At 39.0% G+C, this 25,674-nt stretch overlaps 1 protein-coding gene across 2 annotated transcripts; it reads left to right on the top strand.

The window, feature by feature from the left end:
* The first annotated feature begins 11,479 nt into the window (after nucleotides 1-11,479).
* LOC129653715 (olfactory receptor 8B3) lies at nucleotides 11,480-19,332 on the top strand. 2 transcript variants are annotated; one of them, XM_055583426.1, is made up of 2 exons: nucleotides 11,480-11,490; nucleotides 18,387-19,332. In XM_055583426.1, the coding sequence occupies exon 2, from the start codon at nucleotides 18,388-18,390 to the stop codon at nucleotides 19,330-19,332; it is 945 nt and encodes a 314-aa protein (XP_055439401.1). In that variant the 5' UTR covers nucleotides 11,480-11,490; nucleotide 18,387. The 2 variants fall into 2 exon arrangements, with proteins under 2 accessions (XP_055439401.1, XP_055439402.1); XM_055583427.1 differs by lacking the exon at nucleotides 11,480-11,490 and having other exon boundaries at nucleotides 18,382-19,332.
* The last annotated feature ends 6,342 nt before the right edge of the window (nucleotides 19,333-25,674 follow it).

A 25,674-nucleotide genomic window follows, 5' to 3' on the forward strand; every position in this document is an offset into this window, starting at 1 on the left:
AGACTATTTTTTGGGGCTCTGAAATCACTGCAGATGGTGACTGAAGCCATGAAATTAAAAGATTCTTGCTCCTTGGAAGAAAAGCTATGACCAACCTAGACAGTATATTAAAAAGCAGAGACATTACTTTGCCAACAAAGATCTGTATAGTCAAAGCTATGGTTTTTCTAGTAAGCATGTATGGATGTGAGAGTTGGACCATAAAGAAGGGTGAGCAATGAAGAATTGATGCTTTTGAACTGTGGTGTTGGAGAAGACTCATCAGAGTTCCTTGGACTGCAAGAATATCAAACCAGTGAATCCTACAAAAAATCACTCCTGAATATTCATTGGAAAGGCTGATGCTGAAGCTGAGGATCCAATACTTTGGCCACCTGATGTGAAGAACTGACTCATTACAAAAGACCCTGATGCTGGGCAAGATTGAAAGCAGGAGAAGGGGCTGACAGAGGACAAAATGGTTGGATGGCAGCACCGACTCAATTGGCATGAGTTTGAGCAAACTCCAGGAGTTGGTGATGGATAGGGAAGCCTGGCGCGCTGCAGTCCATTGGGTGGCAAAGAGTCGGATACGGCTGAGCAACTGAACAACAACAGCAATAATGAGTTGATGTTGAACATCCTGTCATGTGACTCTTGGCCTTCTGTATGTCTTCTTTGGAGAAATGTCCACTTAGGTCTTCTGTCCTTTGTTGACTGGGTTATTTGTTTTGGTGCTTTTATGCATCGTAAACGGTTTGTAAATTTTGGAGACTAATCCCTCATCAGTCACATCATTTGCAAATATTTTCTCCCTATCTCTCTGTTGTCTTTTCATTTTAAAAAATTTTTTCCTCTATTGTGCAAAGGTTTTTGAGTTTAAGTAGGTTCCATTTGTTTATTTTGTTTTTATTTCCATGGCTCTGGGAGATGGATTGAAGAAGAAACTGCAACAATTTATGTCAGACAGTGTTCTGTCTATATTTTCCACCATATACTCAGATCACATGAAATTATGTAGCTCTTATATAGGTACCTGCTTTGATAACTTCCTGTGTCAACATGTGGCAGGCATGAACATTATTGCCCTTTACCCAAGATTACCCAACAGGTATTTTGAGCTTTTAAAGTCCAAAATAAGGAAAAGAAATAAAGAGAAAGGAAGAGACTCACTATCTGCTGTTCACTATCCATAGTTTTAATTTTAGTATTCTGTTAAAAGAGATGCATCTTTCAAACATGACCAACACCAAGATAATGATCTCATCCTCAATTGAATAATTCTGGGTGAGGTTTCAAGAGAGTATCGTTCTCACAAAGTGATTGGAGAGAGACCAACCCAGTGAGGACTCTCACTCCTTGCTTGATTTTGCTTTTCTTCTTTTCCTTGTTTCAATCTTTAAGATTTTTATTTTTAAGACCATTATAACATAGAGGTTTATGCTATGCTATGTGTCGGCAATGCCAAAGAATGCTCAAACTACCGCACAATTGCACTCATCTCACACGCTAGTAAAGTAATGCTCAAAATTCTCCAAGCCAGGCTTCAGCAATATGTGAACCTTGAAATTCCTGATGTTCAAGCTGGTTTTAGAAAAGGCAGAGGAACCAGAGATCAAATTGTCAACATCTGCTGGATCATGGAAAAAGCAAGAGAGTTCCAGAAAAGCATCTATTTCTGCTTTATTGACTATGCCAAAGCCTTTGACTGTGTGGATCACAATAAACTATGGAAAATTTTGAAAGAGATGGGAATACCAGACCACCTAATCTGCCTCTTGAGAAATTTGTATGCAGGTGAGGAAGCAACAGTTAGAACTGGACGTGGAACAACAGACTGTTTCCAAACAGGAAAAGGAGTACGTCAAGGCTGTATATTGTCACCCTGTTTATTTAACTTATATGCAGAGTACATTATGAGAAACACTGGACTGGAAGAAACACAAGCCGGAATCAAGATTGCCGGGAGAAATATCAATCACCTCAGATATGCAGATGACACCACCCTTATGGCAGAAAGTGAAGAGGAACTAAAAAGCCTCTTGATGAGAGTGAAAGTGGAGAGTGAAAAGTTGGCTTAAAGCTCAACATTCAGAAAACGAAGATCATGGCATCCAGTCCCATCATTTCATGGGAAATAGATGGGGAAACAGTGGAAACGGTGTCAGACTTTATTTTTTGGGGCTCCAAAATCACTGCAGATGATGACTGCAGCCATGAAATAAAAAGACGCTTACTCCTTGGAAGGAAAGTTATGACCAACCTAGACAGCATATTCAAAAGCAGAGACATTACTTTGCCAACAAAGGTTCGTCTAGTCAAGGCTATGGTTTTTCCTGTGGTCATGTATGGATGTGAGAGTTGGACTGTGAAGAAGGCTGAGTGCCAAAGAATTGATTCTTTTGAACTGTGGTGTTGGAGAAGACTCTTGAGAGTCCCTTGGACTGCAAGGAGATCCAACCAGTCCATTCTGAAGGAGATCAGCCCTGGGATTTCTTTGGAAGGAATGATGCTAAAGCTGAAACTCCAGTACTTTGGCCACCTCATGCGAAGAGTTGACTCATTGGAAAAGACTCTGATGCTGGGAGGGATTGGGGGCAGGAGGAGAAGGGGACGACAGAGGATGAGATGGCTGGATGCAATCACTGACTCGATGGACGTGAGTCTGAGTGAACTCCGGGAGTTGGTGATGGACAGGGAGGCCTGGCGTGCTGCGATTCATGGGGTCGCAAAGACCTGGACACGACTGAGCGACTGATCTGATCTGATCTGATGTGTCTTTTATTTCTTTACTCCACACATATTATTTTCATAATTTTAATTTTTTCTTCTCTTGAGGTACCAAGAGGTAACACTTCAGATTGCATATCGTTTCTATTCCCTTCCTGTATATCTTGCTGTAATCTCTCATGACACATTTTTCTTTCCACATTTAGAAAAAAAAAGAAAAAGTGTTAACTTTTTCTTTCTGACTGTGGCTTTGGATCAAATTAGATCTACCACAACCAAAACACTTTCATCTTCCCAACAGCTTTTTCCACCTGCTCTTGATCACTTGGAAAAGCTTGAAGCTTCCATTGTAGAAGTTAGAGAAACTGTTACCTGGGATTTGCTTTTCCTTTCTTAATTTACAGTTATTTTGAAGTGTGAGCATTTTCTTTGACTTTGGATTATGCTGTGAATATTGTTTTTTATGGAGTTTTGCTTGTTCTTGTTCTGTATTGCTTTTACCAGAATTTTTGGAAGGTGCAGGTCTAGGCATTTGCTATTTTTTTTTTTTTTTTGGTTTCCTGAAAGTCTTCTCAAAAATAATATTTTTAAGATATTTGCATATTTTAAAAAGGTATATTGTATTGATTTAGAGATGTGGCAGTCTGGATGATAGGAAAGTTTGGGGGAGAATGGATACATGTCTTGGAGAAGGGAATGGCAATCCACTCCAGTATTCCTGCCTGGAGAATCCCATGGACAGAGGAGTCTGGTGGGCTACAGTTCATAGGGTCACACAAAGTTGGATACAATTGAAGTGACTTAGCACGACATGGCATGGCAGAGGTGGTTCACTTCTCAGTGAACTCAAAAATACTTTTTAAATTTTAGTTTGTTAAAAACACCATTCATCATTTAGATTTGTGTTATTTCAGAAAAAGTAAATATTCAGAAGATTACTAGATCTGTTACTGGAAATATCGTGGCTACTTTATTCAAGCCAACCATCTTGTTGGAAATAACTATACTGTCATACAAAATATAGACTTTTTCCTTATAAAATTGAAAAGCTGAAAGAATGTAAAGAATTACTAGGTCAAAAGAGATTATCTGAAAAATTGTTTATCTATTAAACAAATTGAATTAGTAAGTAATCCTTCACACACATGTGCTCACATCTTGTGCTCACAAGCCTAATGGCTTCACAGGTTAATTCTATCATACATGAAAAGAAGAAATAATACCAAGTGTATGCAAATTCTTTCAGAAGAGAGATAAAGAGAAAACATTTTTCAAACATATTTTATGAGGCAGCATAACCTGGATATCCAAATAAGACATAGAATTACAAGGAAAATATATACCAATATTCCTCATAAACATAAGTGCAAAAATCACTTATACAATATTACTAATCTAATATTGTGTTCTATAAAAATGATAATTCTTTATAATTAAGTGGGGTTCTGCACAAGAAATCAAGGTTGGTTATACCTCTGAAAACCATTCAATATAATTCACAATATTAACAGACTAAAGGAGAAAACAGTGTCATCAGATAAGTAGATACTGAAAAAGCATATGGTAAAAAATATCCATTTATCATAAAAATCTCAGAAAAACAGGAACAGAAAAGAATTCTCTCAATTTAGCAAAGGGAATTTATTAAAAAATCTAGCATAATTAATGGTAAAAATTGAAAGCTTTCCCTGTAAGATTGGAAACAAGCGAAGAATGTCCTCTTTTCTCTATATTTGGTGAAGAGCTTAGTTAGTGAAATTAGACATTAAAATCAAATAAAATGATATCAGGCTGAAAAAGAAGATAAATTAGCATTATTCTTAGAAAATATGATTATTAATGTAGAAAATCCACAAAATAAAAATATTAGAATAAGCAGATGTACCAAGATCTCAAGATATAAGGTCATTAAACATAAATTGACTGCATTTCTAAATGCTAGCAACAAATATTTGGAAAATGAAATTAATAAAAATACCATTTAAAATAGCATAAAACTAAAATTACTTAGGAATAAGTTTAACGACAGATGTACAAACCTCTAAACTGAAAACTTCAGAACCTTGATCTGAGAAATAAAAAGTTTACAAATAAAGAGAGATACACCATGTTTGTGGATTGGAAGATCTGATGTTGTTAACATTTCCATTTCCCCCAAAACCGATCTAGAGATTCAATGCATTCCAATTAAACACAGGGGTTCAATGGCTTCAAAATGCTGAGAAAAAGTTATATTTAAACTAGAATTTCATACCTTACTAAATTATGAAAAAAACAGGAAGCCAAAACTAAAGAAATTTCAGAAATGCAATGTCTCTAAAGTTTGCATTCCATGCACCCTTTCTAAGGAAATTAATGGAGCATTTGTGCTATCAAAAATGAGGAAAAACACTGACATAGTCAAGAGGAGTCTAAAGAGGCACACCAACTAAATGTAACGTAACTTTGATGAGATCCTGGAACTGAAAAAGGACATTAAGTAAATAGTAAGGAAATCTGTGTATAGTATGGACTTTAGCTAATGATAACATAACAACACTGGCTTGCTAATTGTAACAAACACATTGTAAGATGTTAATGTTAATAATTGGGGAAATAGTTTGAAGTATATGGGAATCCTTTGTACTATACTCAATTTTCTCTATAAATCTAAAACTGTCCTAAAAAATAAAGTTCATTAAAAAAATGAAGAAACCAAGAAACAGGAAAATATGGGATGCAGAAAACAGAAGATCTAACATACATAAGAGGTGAAGAGAATCCTCAGAAAGATGGTGAACAGGGATCTCAAGATGTTAGATTTTCACTAAAGTAAGAGGACAGTCTATCAACACTTGAGTGGATCATGAATTTCTCAGAAAGACTTCTTAAGGAAGGCAACATTTTAAGAACAGCAGCTAACATCATATAGCTACAGCTGAATATACTGAAAGGAGATCTGTACAAAAGGGATAAATCAGAGAAATCTATAGACTATTAAGCAAATGAAAGCACCTAAAAATATTCTGTTCAAGGAAAACAACAAATCAAGTGAAAGCAATAATTACATTTGATGTACCTCTGTAAATAGTGTTTAAAATTGTCTTAATAATGTTAACTGCCAATATTTACTTAAAATTTTAGTTATAACCATATTGCAATAAACAGAGTGTGGGTGTGTATGTGTGTGTGGTGAGAGTGAGGTAAAAAAGATTCTATAGGAACTCACACTGGAAACTATCACGTGTTTAGTCATTCAGTCATGTCATGTTCGACTCTTTGCGACCTCATGGACTGTAGCCCACCAGGCTCCTCCGTCCATGGGATTCTTCAGGCAAGAATACTGGAGTGGGTTGCCATTTCCTTCTCCAGGGGATCTTCCCAGTCCAGGGATCAAACTCAGGTCTCTCACTTTGCAGGCAGATTCTTTACTGTCTGAGCCACCAGGGAAACCCAAGAATACTGGAGTGGGCAACCTATCCTTATTAGAGTAATTTAAACTTTAGACAAGAAGCTTATCAAATCAATGTACCTGAGAGGGAAGGCCAGACCAGGGTTTCAAAGAGATATGTTCTCTGAGACTGGAGGTTGGATAAATTTGAGTGAGAAGAATATGTTTACATTTAGTTATGAATTTAGCTTGTTGCCTAGGGGTGAAAAAAGCTTAGAAAATAATGACCAGTGGAGGAGCAGCATTGAGAATCACAAGTAAATGTTGAATGCAGTTTGGGGCACTTTAACTTGAGGTACATAAATAGACATAAAACAGAATTGTTCAGGAGGCAAGTGGGGGACAGGTTCAGGTGATACATACTGGTGAACAGGAATGAGCAGAAGGAGAGCAAATACTTGTCAGACTCTTTCTATGATTCAGGCAGTGTTTCATTATTTTACATGTAATAAGTAATTTAATTCAAAGGACAATTACTCTCATGTTACAGATGTGGATACCAAGGGTGAAAGAGGTCACATAAATTGTCTAAAATCTCACAATTAGAAAGTGGAGACTCAATCTGGATTTAAATTTCAGACCATCTGACTCGATAGTCTCTTCCTTTAAATGCTTTCCCACAAGTCTGAACTTCAGGGAGTAGAACCATTGACTCCCATTGTTCTCCTGACAGTGAGGGCAAAACATATTCACAACTACATTACATGATATAACTGTGGCCAACTGCTCAGAACTGGGTGAACATCCTTTGTCAGTACCAGTACAGATGCTATTCCTTTGGCTTGCCCCACTCTTGCAGAACCTCTGTCTACCAAGTTGGTGTCCACATCTGTAAGATGCTTTGTTTGCCAATCCTGGTTTTATAATCTCAAACCAATGATCTGAATTCCCATCTTCTTTTAATTAACTCTATTTAAAAGAGCTAGTAATTTTTTCTACTTTTATTGAGATATAGTTGACATACAGCAGTGAATTAGAGTCACTTCCTACTGTTTATCCACATTAACTCCAATACAGTATTTTCTCCTCACATATGTAAGCCAGAGTATGAACTGACAAAACACTTAGCTGTCAAATGGGTTAAATTCGAAATTAGAAATATGAATAAACTTTGCAATATAAGATTTTAGGGAGTTTTAATTCTCAGTTAACCAATCACTGAAATTTGTGTAATCTTTGTACTTCACTTCTCAAATGAGAAGGCTCTAGTTTCTTCTTTGGCAAACAATGTCACTAGTGGTTTTCCCCAAAAGTTCTGTTTCATGTAACATAAATTCATTTGCAACAAATGAGTTTGGATTTTTCCACCCAAAATTGGATTTTTCCACCAAAAAATATCAGAAGTTGCAAATACAGTTCATATTTTTGGAAAACAATAGGTAAGTCAAATTAAAAGGATCTTTTTCAGCGGAATGTCCAGTTATAGCTGAGTGGGCAGGTCAGCAAATCTCCACAGCACATCTATAAACTTGGACAAAATTGGCAAACACAATGATTCCAACATTCTGGAAATCAACCAATGCACACAACAATATGAGAAATACTGATGCTTCAAAAAGTGTTTAAGTTCATGTAAGAATAAAGGGAGTCTGTGATATTTTACAAAGGACTCCTCCCAGTGCCAAATTTTGACCAGATATTTTAAGGTTAAAGATAAAAAGAATTGTGTTTAGATACTGTACTCTAGTTGCTGAATTCGTTTCTCACAGTGTTTGCAATTCTGAAACCTTATTCCATATGTACTGGGATTGACGGAACAATAATAAATGATAGATAGTAAAAATCTTGTTGTATTCAAATGCCTTTCCCCGGCTGATTAGCTTATGATGAATAATATTGCGGGAAGTAAGGGACACATGCTCCATCCGCTCGACTCCACCCACCAGTCACCACCGCTGCTTCAGCTTTAGGCCTGCCGCAGCTCAACATGGCGTGAGAGCCAAGGGGGCTCCATCACAACCTCCCAAAGCTCAAGAAGCAGTCCCAAGGCCCCACCGCAGCCTCCCCCGGAGACCTGTGTCTTAGCATAGGGGCAGCCTCACTCTTATTTTCCCTGGAGAGCCTCCGAAGACTTGGACGGTGCAGGAAGCAGCTGGAGGCCTGGCTCAGTCCTGAGTGAGAGCTCCCTGGTCTCTGGCATGGGCTGGGCCCTAAGGGAAGCAGCCTGAGGACTCCGGGTGGCCGGCTGGACAGGAGTGACCCCCAAGAAGACTTCCAAAGGAGACAAGTAGGGGCGGGGGGGGGGGGGGGGGGGCTATGGGCACGTGTGGCCTGGGCCACCACCAAGGCCTTGTACGGTAGCAATTGTGAGATGGACGGCACAGAAGCCACTGGGGCAGATCAGCAGCCAGTGCCATCCGCCATGGCCTACAGCAGCCTCAAGCTAGGCCGCCCACCAGCTGCTGGCAGCCTGGCCCCTGACGTGTCCCACAAGGACAAAGGTGCATCTTTTGCTTTGGAGTCTGGGGATCCCAGGCCAGCTGAGCCGCCCATGGCTGGGAGGACCCTTATGTGGTGTTGAGCGGAGCATGCGCATGAGAAGCCCGCCCACAGCATCTGGGAGATTCTGCAAAATGGAGGCGCAAGGCCCTGGCCGGCCAGAGGATGTGGCTGAGGAGGACACGGGGGACCGTCAGGTGAGTGAGTTCACGTGCAAGATCCTGGAAGCCGCTGAGCATAGCCAGACCGCTGCTCCCCTTGGGGCCCGCCCAGTGGATGCCCTGCCCTTGACCTTGGCCTTTCTGGTCTCGGGGGTCTGGGCCCTCACTGTCCCAGGTCTTGCTTCCCCAACTCTGGTCTCTTCTCACACCCCAGTGTCTGGGCTCTCCGCCTCTCGTTCTCACACGTGTGCCTCCACCATGTCTTTGGGCTTCAGGCCCTCTTTTGGGCCATCTTTCACTTCAGGGTCCCACCTGTTTGTGCCTCAGTCCACCATTTTATAGGGGTCACCTTTCTGTACTTCAGTTTCCCCATTTTCTTAAGGCCTCCTCTCTTGAGTTTTCTGTGTTCTCAGGATTTCCCTGTGCTCATAATTTCCTGGCTCTACAGCTTCTTCACTCTTTGCGTCTTTGCTGTCTCTAGCAGCCACCATCCTCTGTATTGGGACTTCCCACCTCCTCAGGCCCTTTCTCTCCCACTTGCATTTTAGGCAGATGGAGACTCACTTCCTGTCATGCTTGTGTTCCCATTTCCACACTGCCTACCCGCCTGCCTGCAGGCACCTTTCTTGCTTGTTGTTCAGTTGCCAAGTTATGTGTCTGACTCATCTGTGACCCCATGGACTGCAGGTGGCAAGGCCTCACTGTCCCCCAGCATCTCCTGGAGTTTGCTCAAGTTCATGTCCATTGCATCAGTGATGCCAACCAACCATCTCATCCTCTGTCACCCATTTCTCCTTCTGCCTTCAATTTTTCCCAGCATTAGGGTTTTTTTCAAGTGAGTTTGCTTTTTGCATCAGGCGGCCAAAGTACTGGTTTCAGCATCAGGCTTTCCAGTGAGTAGTCAGGGTTGATTTCCTTTAAGATTGATTCGTTTTATCTCCTTGGTATTCAAGGGACTCTCAGTGAGAATGTTCTCTAGTACCACAGTTTGAAAGCATCAATTCTTGGGCCCTCTGCCTTCTTTATGATCAGGCTCTCAAAATTGTTCATGACTACTATAAAGACCATAGCCTTGACTATACAGAACTTTGTTGGCAAAATGATGTCTTTGCTTTTTAACACACTGTCTAGGTTTGTCATAGCATTCCTTCCTAGAAGCAGTTGTTTTTAATTTCCTTTCCTGATGGCTTACCCTTTTGCTGTGAGGAAGCAGAGCTTGCTTCAGGCAGTTTTTGAGGGAGGGGTGGAGCCAGATTAAAAAATGCCTTTCTTGGAAAGTGCAATAGGACTGGTCATTGATAAGGGGACAGGGGCTCCTTGAGGGGTTGCCCTGTCCAGGCCAAATGAAGAAACCTGGCCGACTCCTCCCCCAAGGCTCTGGCCAGCATGTTGTGAGGAGTGGATACATTAGGTTTTGCACATAATCAAACCTGGTCTAAATAGATGACATCCCTGCCCATGAAGAGTCCCTGGCATGCCCCACAGGCACACAGATACCATCCCCAGCCATGCCTGGAAAGGGGCTGAATGTGGAGCGCTTGTTGTTGAATAGGTGAAGGCAAGAATGACAGCTGCTGAGCCCCAGCACACTACTAGGAGGGTCCTCATGGGCACCGCATGAGGTGGCAGTGGTCCTTGCTTTTACAGGTGCCTGGCAGACCCCAACTCCATCCTGTTTTTGGAGCCTTTCCTCTTTGTAACCAACCTGAAAAATCTGTCCTCTTAGCTTTCTTGTGTGTTTTTTTTTTTTTTTTTCAGCTCTAGAGGATAACTTTGATTTGGAATGATACCTTTGGTACAAAATGTTTAGAAAGCGCCCCCTGCCCCACACACACCCTGGCCATGTAGGTGCTAGTACTGTGAAAATACTGTTTCTGCTATTTCATTATGAATAGACTTTTGTTTTTAATTTTAGTTATAAGAAATCTCAGGAAAAAAAATTTAAGAAACAAGGCCACTCAGCCAAAGCCACAGTTCTGTCTCCCAGCATGAAGAAGGGAGGGTGGTGGGGCTTGGGGGCACTTTTGCTCTCTGAAAGCTCCTTGTTCACCAATGCCACTGCTAACTTGGTGGGAGTGGTGCAGCAGGGAGTTTTGTTCAGGTGGAAAAGGTCAGTGGGTGCTAGATGAACTTGAGTGTTTTTTGACCTTAGTGTGCTTGCTGCCAATTTGCTTTCATGTAGCCTGGTGTGTTACTGTTTTGAGATGACCATTCCAGACCTGTTGCTAAAGGAGAACTGTAACAAGCAGTGGACCCATGGAGAGACAGACCATTTACTGGGAGCCCAGTCAAGGTCTTGAGAGCCTCTTATCCTCATCTTCCCACATCTTGCAGCGTAAGCCATCTCCTAAAGTGTGATTCTGCACATTTTGTTGCACACAAGTGATGATGTGCATTTTCACAGAAAGTTAATAGTGGGGCATATCCTGTCTTTGACTAATTATAAGACCAACTCAAATTCTGGCCCAGCTATGCAGGCCTGGGGAAAACCACAGACTTGAGCATGCAGCACCACCCTAGGGAAAGCACAAAGGAGGCTATCAGCAACTGACCTAGCTTTGCAGGGTTGAAAGAAAGCATATAAGAGTTCTGCTATAAATTTAAATGAGGAAATGTAGAGCAGGTATCATGTAAAAAAGACCTGAGAAAGCTTCAGACTTACTAGCAGGACTGCCAGAAGGTGATTCTCTCCTGAAGCTAGTCAGAAGGACCAGAGGCATGTGACTGATCAGTTTTGAAGATATTAAAAAAGTATTAAAGGAATTTGAAAAATCAGTGTAACATGACATCAACAAAGGTCACAGTAATTTTCTAGAGACAGAGTCCAAGGAAATGGAGATATGTGATTTGTCTGATGAAGAATTCAAAATAGTTGTTTTAAGGAAGCCCAGTGAGCCACAGGAAAACAGAGAAAGACAGTACAGTGAAATCATGAAAACAGAAAGCAAAATGATAAGCTTAATAAAGAGATACAGATAGACATCATAAGAAAGAAAAAGAAATCTTGGAGCTTAATAATGCAGTGAATGAAGTGAAAAAATGTGATAAGAGCAGCAGTGGATTAGATCAAGCAGAAGAACGAGTCTGTGAGGTAGAAGATAGGACATTTGAAATTATGCAGTAAGTAGAGAGCAAAGGAAAAAAATGAAAAAGAGTGAAGAAAATTTATGTGAAACGTGGGATGCCATCAAGAGGAATATTGTAGACAGTATTAGAGTCCCAGAGGAAGAAGAATAGAGAATGGAAAGCATTCTTAAAGGAATAATGGATAAGAACTTCCCAAATATGGGGAGATATTTGGACATCCAACTTATTAATAGGTCACCCCAATATTTCAACTCAAAATGATCTTCTCTAAGACACATAATTAAGCAGTCTGAAATAAAAGAATTTAAGAAAAATCCAGAGGAAAAACAAAGGAGCCCTTCTTATACTGGCAGGAGATTGAATAGAGTGAGACAGTATACTCAAAGTGCTGAAAAAACTGCCCTGCCAATCAAGAATACTTTACCCAGAAAAGTTATCTTTCAAAAAAGAAGGTGAGATAAAGATTTTCCCAAAGAACATCTGAGAGAATTAATTAGCACTTGACTTTATAAGAGTTACTGAAAGGAGTTCTTCAAGCTGAAACAAGAGGACACTAATTAGTAACATGAAACATAAGAAAGTATGCAACATACTGGCAAATATAAATATAAAGTCAAATTCACAATACATACTGTAAGATGGTGATGTGTTAACCAGCCAACTCTAGTAAATGTTAAAGGACAGAACTATTTAAAAATAGCTATAACTACAGTAACTTGCTAATGGGTACACAATATAAAAAGAGGTAAATTGTGACATCAAAACATAAAATGTGGGAAAGGAGTAACTTCATAGTGTTTTTGTGTGTTATCAAAGTGTTATCACCTTAAGAGTTATATCTGTAGGATATCTTATGTAAGTCTCACGGTAATCACAAAACAAAAGACTATATTAATATAAAAGAATAAAGAGAAGGGAATAAGAACATACCATTATAGAAAATCATGAAATCATAAAAGAAGATAGCAAGAGAGAAAGAAAATAAAAAGGGAGTCACAAAACAGCCAGAGAACAATTCAGATCAGATCAGATCAGATCAGTTGCTCAGTCGTGTCCGACTCTTTGCGACCCCATGAATCGCAGCACGCCAGGCCTCCCTGTCCATCACCAACTCCCGGAGTTCACTCAGACTCACGTCCATCGAGTCAGTGATGCCATCCAGCCATCTCATCCTCTGTCGTCCCCTTCTCCTCCTGCCCCCAATCCCTCCCAGTATCAGAGTCTTTTCCAATGAGTCAACTCTTCGCATGAGGTGGCCAGAGTACTGGAGTTTCAGCTTTAGCATCATTCCTTCCAAAGAAATCCCAGGGCTGATCTCCTTCAGAATGGACTGGTTGGATCTCCTTGCAGTCCAAGGGACTCTCAAGAGTCTTCTCCAACACCACAGTTCAAAAGCATCAATTCTTTGGCGCTCAGCCTTCTTCACAGTCCAACTCTCACATCCGTACATGACCACTTGAAACACCATAGCCTTGACTAGACGAACCTTTGTTGGCAAAGTAATGTCTCTGCTTTTGAATATGCTATCTAGATTGGTCATAACTTTCCTTCCAAGGAGTAAGCGTCTTTTAATTTCATGGCTGCAGCCACCATCTGCAGTGATTTTGAAGCCCAGAAAAATAAAGTTTGACCCTGTTTCCACTGTTTCCCCATCTATTTCCCATGAAGTGATGGGACCGGATGCCATGATCTTCGTTTTCTGAATGTTGAGCTAAGCCAACTTTTTCACTCTCCACTTTCACTTTCATCAAGAGGCTGTGTAGTTCCTCTTCACTTTCTGCCATAAGGGTGGTGTCATCTGCATATCTGAGGTGATTGATATTTCTCCCGGCAATCTTGATTCCAGCTTGTGTTTCTTCCAGTCCAGTGTTTCTCATAATGTACTCTGCATATAAGTTAAATAAACAGGGTGACAATATACAGCCTTGACGTACTCCTTTTCCTATTTGGAACCAGTCTGTTGTTCCATGTCCAGTTCTAACTGTTGCTTCCTGACCTGCATACAGATTTCTCAAGAGGCAGATCAGGTGGTCTGGTATTCCCATCTCTTGAAGAATTTTCCACAGTTTATTGTGATCCACACAAGAGAATAATTAGGTGGGCATTATTCCTTACTTGTCAATCATTATTTTAATCGTAAGTGACTTAAATTTTGCAATCAAAAGAAGTAGAGTTGCTGGATGGATTAAAACAAAACAAAAAAATCAGACTCAATTATGTGCTTCCCACAAGAGACTTACTTCAGCTTTAAGGACACACACGGACTGAAAGTGAGGGAATGAGAAACGGTGTTCTATGCAAGTGGAAACCAGAAAACAACAGCAGTAACCATACTCATATCAGACAAAATAAACTTTAGCTCAACAATTGTAATGAGACAGAGATGGTAATGATACCATGATGAAGAGGAAACATTACAGCTGATACCACAGTAATACAAAGGATCAGATTATTATGAACAGTTATACTCAAACAAATTGAATAGCCTAGAAGACATGGATAAATTCTTAGAAACAGTCTACCAAGACTGAATTACAAAGAAACAGAAAAAATCTAAACAGATCAATAACAAGTAAGGAGATTGAATCAATAATCAAAAACCTCCCAACAAAGAAAACCCAGGACCAGAAAATAAATGGTATTACTGGTGAAACACTATGAAGTTACTCCTTTCCCACCTGTCAAATGTTTAAATAAGAATAAATGCCAAAACTTCTCAAACTTTTCCCAAGTGGGAGAAAGAAAACACTCTCAAAACTGTTTTACAACCAGAGTTATCCTTTCACCAACATCAGGTAAAGACACTATAAGAAAAGAAAACTACAAGCCGATGTCTCTGATGAATATAGATGCAAAAATTCTCAACAGAATTCTGACAGTCCAGTTCAATAGCACATTAAAAAAACCATGCCCTGTAATCAAGTGGGATTTAACCATGGAATGCAAGAGTGGTTCAACATACACTAATCAGTAAATGTGCTATACCAGATTAATAGAATGAAAGATTAAAATCATATAACATTTCAGTAGCTTCAGGAAAAACATTTGAGAACTTTCAACATTCTTCCATGATTAAAAATGACAGGGGATGGATTGTTAACGAGGATAAGGGAACTTCAGGGGGTGATGGAAATGCTCTAGATCTTGACCATGGTGGTCTTTAATGTAACTGTATTCTTTTGAAAGTTGTTGAACTGTATTCTTAAAATGATAGCATGTTATTGTATCTAAATTAGGCCACCATAAACCTTATTTAAAAAAGAATATTACAAGAAGAACTAGTCTGAACATCTTATATCCCCTGCCCCTGAAACACTTTCCATAAATAAAACAGATTTAGCTTTGCATTAAACAAGAACCTAGTAATTTTTAACTTACTACAGAAGTTTGAATAAATGTGGGTTGTATAAAATGGAATACCACTCAGCAATAAAAGGACAAGCTGTTGATACAACTAGGATGGACTTAAGAGCATCATGCTTAGGGGAAAAGGCCAATATTAGAAGTTATATATTGTATAGTTTCATTTGTTGTCTTAACAACCCACCTATAGAGATGAAGAACAAGTAAGTTAGTGGTTTTTAGAAGACAGAGATGAAGGTGGGAGGGGATAGGTGTGACTGTAAAGGGGTAATGTAAGGGAGTTCCTTTATGTTAGTAAATGAGTTCTGTGTGTGATTGTGGTGGTAGCTACATGAATCTATAAAAGAGATCAAATCACATAGGTCAGACAGAAACATGTGCTGCATATAAAATTTCTCAAAGCTAAATAGAGTCTATAGTTTTGCTTTTATACTACAGTTGCTGTGGTAGGAAGTGGGGTGGATTTCAAGGAAATTTATCCAATATTTTTGAAATTTTGTGGGACTCAATAATAATTTCTAAATAAAAATTTCTTCTCACAGCTTGTGTGTGTGTGTGTGTGTGTGTGTGTGTTTTAGTCACTCAGTCATGCCCAACTCTTTGTGACCCCATGGATTGTAGCCCACCAGGCTCCTCGGCCCATGGGATTCTCCAGGCAAGAATACTGTAGTGGGTTGCCATTTCCTTCTCCATGGTCTCACAAGTATAACTGTAAGCTAATACATACATGGGAATTTTAGTCATACTTCTTTATGATGAGGCTTATTTACAGGGATTTTTCTCCTAGATTTAATTTTAATCTATCAAACACATATTGAATCAGAATATCTTAAAGTAAATTTCCATGGGATTATTCTTACAGTAAATAATGATTTATTAAACAATAACCTCTGAAATCAATTAAAAATCCTTTGGTTTATGTCTATAACATTTTCATAAGCTGATTATTTAAAGAGATTCAATTATTGTAAGTGAAAGTGGCTCAGTTGTGTCCGACTCTTTGCGATCCCATGGACTATACAGTCCATGGAATTCTGTAGGCCAGAATTCTGGAGTGGGTAGCCCTTCCCTTCTCCAGGGGATCTTCCCAACCCAGGGATCAAACCCAATTCTCTCACATTGCAGGCAGATTCTTTACCAGCTGAGCCACCAGGGAGTTTGTAAAGGGCCATAGTAAATAATCTTTCCTTAAATGTTTGTATATCTTTATGAACTAAAATTCTTAAAACTAATGTTGCCTAGAATTATAATTAGTGAATTTTCAATGACATTAATCATTTGCATCTTTATAAGGGAGGGCAGAGAATCATTTCTGTTGTGCTCTGGGGAATGTATAATCTGTGATGGGAAATTAACATTTACTGTCACAGTTAGGGTGTACACACTGATTTCTTCCCTGCAGAGTTTATCATGATGGGAAGGTCCCTGGGGGCACCTGTACCTTGATTTCTAATCAGGTTCAAAAGAATTATAAACCTTAAGCAAATGCTATGTGCTGTATGACATGATGATTCAGATGTCTGCCTGTGGTTTCCTTTCAAAATCTCTTGGTAAATTTATAGCTACAAGTTTGATCTAAATCATAGACTGACTCTTGGAACATTGAGACTGTGAGATTTATGCCATGATTCTTTGCCTGTGAAGGAAGAAGATTCTGTGGGTACATCCGCTCGGCTTTGATATCCCCTAGGCCAGTTCTTCTTCCAAGACATTGGAGGTGAAACATGCATAAAGGGTCAGCACCGAGTTCTGTCAATGGATGGAGAGTGAATTAACCAAGTTTCTGTATTTTGCTAAATTCCTCTGAAAATGAAGAAAGTATTTATATTGAATAACCCAAAAGTCCAAAGTCAGTAGCTCTGACTCTACTGCCTATATTGTTCTCAGCATACCCTCTGTGTTGGCTTTATCTTCATTCTGGTAGCAAGAGAATTATAGCAGTTCCAAGTGACAAATCCAGAACATAGCAATATCAGAAGAGATTTGGTTTTTTCCCTAAATTTTTTTTAATTGAGATGTACTGTACACAAAGAGTCAGACATGCCTTGGTTACTGAACAACAACAAATTGACATTTTTGGGATTAGTCTTGATGAGGACCTTAGAGATTCATTAAAATGTGTTTTCTATGAAAATGTTAAGAACTCTTATTTAGGTGATACAGGAAACAAAAACACTCCCTTTAAGTTTATATTACATGAAGTCAACATTACAGTTGCCTAAACAGTAAAGTTTAGGCAAGGTACCAAGCTAGAGTTAAAGATCATTCTTTCATCTTTAATACAACCAGTATAAATACAGTCAGAGAATGAGTGTGGAGATACTCAACTTATTCTTACACTGCAGAACTAACTCATTACCTTCCTTTCTCCTATCTACTTAATGGTCACAGTAGCCTTATTTAGTTATAACAAAATGTGTCAAACAGTTATCCTTTTCACTGAGATATAACAAGGTATCTTTTGCTAGTAAGTATGCAGCTTGAAGTGTTTTCAGAAACTTAACAACTAACTTAATCAGCACTCAAATTCATTATTTTCTCATTCTTGCCATCCTACAAAACCTGGGAAAGAACATCCAAATTCCTTTATTCAGTCTCTGTGCAACTAGGACAGAACAGAGGAGGGCAGTGTGTGGAAACCCTGAAATGTATGGTTAAGTATAAAATTTCAAAGGTTCACCTCAATATCTGTTACCAATTTTTTACTTCCTGGATTCTTTAAGTATCTGAAACTTTAAAGACTATGAGAGACTTCCTGGTTGCAGAATATCTGCATGGTATTTTCCCTGTAGGAATCCCTTTTTGAAGGAACCTACAGTGTGTAGTAGGATGATGGAAACATGAGTAGAAAGTAGGAAGTGGTAAATCAGATGAATATGGGGAGAACTGGGGATACCTTCCCACTGCTGAAGCCCATCAGCAAGTAAGCTCGTTTCTCAGCTACTGTATCCCTCTGTTTTCTAGTGAAGATAGAGTAGTTGTTTGTCACATGCAGTTCATTCAAAAGACAGTGATTTAAATGTTGGGAAATGTGTGGCTTCAAGACATTATGAGGCAAAGAAGTGTTTACATGATTTCTGCCAGAGTGAGATTCTTTTTCATAAATAAAGCTCATGTAAAAGTGAGTTTGTAAAGGACAGAGCTGTGTTCCCTACTAATGAAATTTTATTCTGTTCTCACAGATTTCTGAAGTTGAGAATGCTGGCTAGAAATGACTCCTTAGTGACTGAATTTATTCTTGCTGGATTAACAGACCGTTCAGAGCTCCAGCAACCCCTCTTTCACCTATTTCTAGTGATATTTGTTGTCACCATGGTGAGCAACCTGGGCTTGATCATTCTTATTGGTCTAAATTCTCACCTCCACACCCCCATGTACTATTTCCTCTTCAACCTGTCCTTCATTGATCTCTGTTACTCTTCTGTTTTCACCCCCAAGATGCTGATGAACTTTATGTTCAGGGAGAATACCATCTCGTATGTGGGGTGCATGACTCAGCTGTTTTTCTTTCTCTTTTTTGTCATCTCTGAGTGCTATATGTTGACCTCAATGGCCTATGATCGCTATGTGGCCATCTGTAACCCCTTGCTGTATACGGTCTCCATGTCCCATCAGGTCTGTTTGGTGCTCTCTTTGGCTGCATATGTGATGGGGTTTGCTGGAGCGTCTGCACACACAGGGTGCATGCTTAGACTAACCTTCTGCAATGTGAATGTCATCAACCATTACTTGTGTGACATCCTCCCACTCCTCCAACTCTCTTGTACCAGCACCTATGTCAATGAGGTGGTAGTTCTCATTGTCGTGGGTATTAACATCACAGTACCCAGTTTCACCATCCTAATTTCTTACCTCTTCATCCTCACCAACATTCTTCGTATCAAATCTTCTCAAGGAAGATCGAAAGCCTTTAGTACCTGTAGCTCCCACATGATTGCTCTTTCTCTTTTTTTTGGTTCAGCGGCATTCATGTACCTTAAATATTCTTCTCCCAGTTCTATGGAGCAGGGAAAAATTTCTTCTGTCTTCTATACTAATGTGGTGCCCATGCTCAATCCTTTGATTTATAGTTTGAGAAACAAAGATGTAAAAGTTGCACTGAGGAGATTCGTATTTAAAATCCAGAGGATAAACATGTTCTAATTAGTAACAACAATAATGTAAAGACATTCAATTTTGTACTTAATTTTTATTATCTATCATGAGATTTGTTCAAAATTGCATTACCTCTACGGATTATATTATGTGTGGTATAATAGACTTGTCTTATCATTTTTCTTGTAGCTGTTCTTGTCTCATTCCTACATATCTCTTGTAACTTGTAACAGTTTTAGTAAACAACTAATGGCATCTTTATAAAAGGAAAATATGAATTGATTTTTTTCAAACTACCTTTGACTAATGGGCTATTCCAAATTGAACAAGTGTGGTGTTTCTTAAATACATAAAGATAAACTTAGAGTTTTCTGGTCTAGACACAAAAGTGCCAAACACTACAGAATAATTCTTTTATGAAACAATATTGTTACTGGTATAGTCAGAAGGCCTTCCTCAGCGATCAATGAAAAGGAATAGAGGAGAAAAACAGAAAGGGAAAGACTAGAGATCCCTTCAAGAAAATTAGAGATACCAAGGGAACATTTCATGCAAATATGGGCTCAATAAAGAACAGAAATGGTATGGACCTAACAGAAGCAGAAAATATTAAGAAGAGGTGGCAAGAATACACAAAAGAACTATACAAAAAAGATCTTCATAACCCAGATAACCACAATGGTATGATCACTCACCTAGAACCAGATATCATGGAATGAGAAGTCAAGTGGGCCTTAGGAAGCATCACTACAAACAAAGCTAGTGGAGGTGATGGAATTCCAGCTGAGCTATTTTAAATCCTAAAAGATGATGCTATTAAAAGTGCTGCACTTAATATGCCAGCAAATGTGGAAAACTCAGCAGTGCCCACAGGAATGGAAAAGGTGTTTTCATTCCAATCCCAAAGAAAGGCAATGCCAAAGAATGCTCAAACTACCACATGATTGCACTCATCTTACAGGCCAGTAAAGTAATGCTCAAAATTCTACAAGCTGTGCTTCAACAGTAAATGAACTGAGAACTCCCAGATATTCAAGCTGGATTTAGAAAAGGCAGAGGAACCAGAGATCAAATTGCCAACATCCGTTGGATCACAGAAAAAGCAAGAGAGTTCGAGAAAAACATTTACTTCTGCTTCATTGACTACCCTAAAACCATTGAGTGTGTCAATCACAATAAACTGTGGAAAATTCTTCAAGAGATGGGAATACCAGAACACATGACCTGCCTCCTGAGAAATCTGTCTGCAGATCCAGAAGCAATAGTTAGAACCGGACATGGAACAATGGACTGGTTCCAAATTGGGAAAGGAGTATGTCAAAGCTGTATATTGTCACCCTGATTATTTAACTTCTATGCAGAGTACATCATGCAATGCCAGGCTGCATGAAGCACAAGCTGGAATCAAGATTGCTGAGAGAAATACCAATAACCTCAGATACGTAATCGACACCACCCTTATGACAGAAAGTGAAGAGGAACTAAAGAGCCTCTTGATGAAAGTGAAAAAGGTGAGTGAAAAAGCTGGCTTAAAACTCAACATTCTAAAAAATAAGATCATGGCTTTGGGTTCCATCACTTCTTGACAAATAGATGGGGAAACAATGGAAACAATGGCATGGGGTCCCAAGTCACTGCAGATGGTGACTAAAGCCATGAAATTAAAAGATGCTTGCTCCTTGGAAGAAAAGCTATGACCAACCTAGACAGTATATTAAAAATCAGAGACATTACTTTGCTGACAAAGGTCCATCTAGTCAAAGCTATGGTTTTTCCCGTAGTCATGTGTGGATGTGAGAGTTGGGGCATAAAGAAAGCTGAGCGCCAAAGAATTTTTGCTTTTGAACTGTGATGTTGGAGAAGACTCTTGAGTCCCTTGGACTGCAAGCAATTCAAACCAGTCAATCATAAAAGAAATTAGTCCTGAATATTCATTGGAAGGACTGATGCTGAAGCTGAAACTCCAGTACTTTGGCCACCTGATGTGAAGGACTGACTCATTAGAAAAGACCCTGATGCTGGGCAAAATTTAAGGCAGGAGGAGAAGGGGATGACAGAGGATGACAGTTGGATGACATCAGCGACTTGATGAACATGAGTTTGAGCAAGCCCCAGGAGTTGGTGGTGGACAGGGAAGCTTGCAGTCCACGGGGTCACAAAGAGTTGGACATGACTGAGTGGCTGAACCGAAATGATAGTCAGAGGGATTTAAAGAAATGTCTTCATTGCAAATTGTAAACAGCTTAATGTAGAAACAGGTCCACCTGATGTTGTCATTCTGTTCTATTTTTTAGTATAAATTTGTTTATTTTAATTGGAGGCTAATTATTTTACAATATTGTATTGATTTTGCCATACATCAACATGAATCTGCCACGGATGTACATGTGTTCCCCATCCTGAACCCCCCTCCCACCTCCTTCCCTGTACCATCCCTCTGGGTCATCCCAGTGCACCAGCCCTAAGCATCCTGTATCCTGCATCCAACCTGGACTGGTGATTCGTTTCATATATGATATTTTGTTCTATTTTTTGTAACACTTTTCCTTTGATCTTGCTTTTCTTGTTCTCTTTGAAAGTAACAAAAATCTGTTTCACCTGCCACCTGCTTCTGAGAACCTCTATCAGGCAAATGCATTTAGTACTCAAGAGAATACATGCAATCCTACCATTTATTGTCAAACATAGCATTAAGAAAGGGTGATTAGAGGAATAATACATGTGTATATCAGGATCCCAATAAGTATGATGGGCAGTTTGTTATCAAATTTGTATTTATTACTATCTACTTGACACAAAATATTTTGAAAAAGGCATATAGTTTTACTGTAAATTTCATCATCACATTAGGAAAATACTACACATAATGTTAGGAAAAACATTTTAGCCATGTTTCACTTATCCACTGAAGTATTATCAAAGGTGTGTATTAATACGATAAACTATATCAACATTTTCTGAAATTACTTAAATGTTGTTTCACCAATGAGATAATAAATACATTTACCTAGATGTTTCTCCCTATAGTTTTCCCATTCATATATGTAGAGTATCATATGTAGTGGTGGGTCACAAAATTCTTGTCAATTGGATTATCTTGTTTGGATAACATTAATAAATTTATTTATTAATAAATAAAATGTTATAAATAAGTAAAATGTTATAAATAATAATAGAATATAATAATTACAATAATAAGAAATCAGAAAGAACTTTGGGATTTAATTTCTTTTGGGGAGTGAAATGTGGCAGCCATGGATAAGTGCTGCTAATCCCCTTTCAGCAGAACCATTTGTGGGGTGCATCATTGTCTGTAACTGATATTCCCTTGGATTCAACATAGTGTTTAGGTAGAGTCCATGTTTCCTCTAAGATATTCTCAGCCATTGACTTAGTATGGTGGGTCATAATGGAGCTGGCCATTATCTTTGTAACATAGATATCTTCTGATAAGCAGTCTTTGCTTAGGGATTTCTTATCATACTATTTGAGATTTTTTTTTTGAACCACACTGTAATCTGAGCTTTTTCTACCAAATTCTTCCTTCCCACTCTCCTTTCGTAGGTGTCACACTTTCATCCTGGTCTGAAAACTTTTTCGCTGACACCCACTCCTTCCCATTTTATCTTTCACAGACACTTACCACAGTAAATGTCTTGGAAGTCTAATCATTTCTTAGCATCTATTTCTTGGAGAACTCAAAATAACATATAACACTAAATGATTTTAAAACTTAGTTTTAGGATATGGTAATCAAAACAGATTGGTTTTGTTATAAATATAGACAAATAAATCCATGGGACACACAGACTATTTAGAAACAGATCCTTACTTACATAGTTTATTGATTTTTAACCAAGCAACTATGTTAACCTGGAGGCAAAGACAAATTAAGCAATTGATGCTGAAAATGCTAATTAATCATGAGGAAAAGTAAACTTTGATTTCTACCTCATGTCATACACAAAATTAATTTTAAATGGATCAAAACTGTATACATAAAACTGTCATTTGAAGCTTCTAGAAGAAAACATAGAAAATATGTTAATGTAGGCACAAATTTCTTGCACATATTCTGGAAAACACTAAACCTAAAAGAAAAAAAAATGAGTTTCATTTAAATTAGAGCATCTATGTATCAAAAAATATTTAGAGGCAGGCAGCAGATTGGAAGAATATTTGCAATACATATATGTGATAAAGGTATTATAACTAGGATATGTAACAATTTAATTAAAATTTGTCTCAGTGATAAAAAGACCATATCATATGTTCTCAAATGATTTGAAAGGCATATCCTAAAGGAACGTGCAAATGGCCAATAAGCCCATGGGAATGTGCTTAACTTGGTGCACCCCTTAGATATGGTAGATAGCTGTCCAACAGTCCCTTACCAGCGGTACTATGGTCCCTCACATCATTGTCCAGACTTTTGCCCCTTGAGTGGCTCAAGCACTAGTCAGGTTTTCTTCAGGGTCTCCCTCCATGTTAGATCTTGCAACCTCTTGGTGGAGTCTCTATTTCGGAGGTCCAGGCACCAGCTGTGGGGCATCTTCACACCCTCCATTAATCCAAGCACCAATCCTGTAGAGCTTCTCCTCTGAGATTCTAGAATTTGGTAACGCTTCTTAGTCTTTCTTTTTGTTCCATCAGTCCTGGAAGTAGTATTTATTTTTTAATAGGATATTAGTCTTTATATTTTCCCCTGCTGCTTCTCATACTCTGTGTCTATATATTCAATTCTCTTTTAAAAAAATGTGCTCTGTAGGAAGTGTGTAGTATGCTATATTTTTTGACTGGAATTTGAAACGGAACACATTTTGTGTGATTGTGTTGGACTGACTTGACCCTCTCACAAAACATATCCAGTCTAACCTTGATGACAATGATTAATCAGCAACAGTTATTTGGCTATAGTCTTTTCTGCCAAAATTGTTTTAAACAGGCTTTTCTCTTTGTAGTTACTGAATTGGTAAGGTTAAATCTAGGTATTCTGGTAGTCCTATTTTCACTGCATGGGAGAATTTAGCTGAGGTTGTAGTGAAAGTGAAGTCGCTCAGTCATGCCCGACTCTTTGTGACCCCATGGATGGTAGCCTGTACCAAGCTCCTCCGTCCATGGGATTTTCAAGGCAAGAGTACTGAAGTGGGTTGCCATTTCCTCCCAACCCAGGGATCGAACCCAGGTCTCTCACATTGTAGACAGACGCTTTACCGTCTGAGCCACCAGGGAAGTCCAAAGTGAAAGTGAAACTTGCTTTGTTGTGTCCGATTCTTTGTGACCCCATGGACTGTATGTCCATGGAATTCTCCAGGCCAGAATACTGGCATGAGTAGCCTCCTTCTCCCAACCCCAGGGATCGAACCCAGGTCTCCCACATTACAGGCAGATTCTTTACCAGCTGAACCACAAGGGACGTGGGAGGAGAGACACACTTCTATGAGTGGTTAGCCCTGTCCAGCCAAATAAAAGGCCATGTATATTTGTGGCTTACCAGTTTCACACACTTTTGGGGGAGTATGTTGGTTTATCTAGGCAAAATATAGTTGCAGGCATGACACATGGCTTGCAGTCTGAATGTGATATCCAAGTGCCCAGAAGACGCTGCTGGAAGTATGAGTCAGCAAATGCCTGGCCTGGTCTGTGAATCAGCAGGCTTATTTTGCAGGATGACTTTATATTCTGTAGATCAGCCTGTCTAAAATGATCATTTAAAAATATTAAAACCACAATTCATATAAAACTAAAATGTTTAAAGCTTTAAATGTAGTGTTTTGGAAATAATTATAACTATAGAATTTGATGTAAAAATTATTTCAATATATTAAGCATTTTAAAGATAGCTTTAAGATATTTGGAAGTATTATGTCTGTAAATTGATGAATTTCTTGAAGATACAAGTATGTCATATATGGCTTTATTGTCCTTCTGTATATGCTTCATGCATACTATTTTTTTTTGGGGAAAAAATGTTTGTTTTATTCATGTGGAATCCCTAGATGAACAGAGCCTAAAGTATATGCTAGATAGATGCTCTCAGAAGGGTAAGAATAGAGTGTGTCTGATGTGGTGGCATATACCATACTCTGGTCAGTGACAAGCATGGTCAGCCAAGTGAGGCATTCTCTGCTCTATCTCAACAGCTCAACCAAAGAGGTACTCCACCACCTGGTCACCAGCTACGACAGTCACACACAAAGGGGACAGTGCCTATTGTAGTCAGGAGTTCCACAGAGCTGCTGGAGGTGTTTGTTTCAGGTGCTCAGACTTGTGGTGCTCAGCTTATGGTGGTGGGAGGCTGGTCAGAGAATCCTGATGCTTGGGATTCCATCTCCAAGTAGGTGCCCCAGTCTTTGTCTCCCCATGTTGGATACTTCCATCTATCTCCAG

The sequence above is a fragment of the Bubalus kerabau genome, chromosome 5 (assembly GCF_029407905.1).
Source record: "Bubalus kerabau isolate K-KA32 ecotype Philippines breed swamp buffalo chromosome 5, PCC_UOA_SB_1v2, whole genome shotgun sequence".
In the NCBI taxonomy this organism is placed as follows: Eukaryota; Metazoa; Chordata; class Mammalia; order Artiodactyla; family Bovidae; genus Bubalus; species Bubalus kerabau.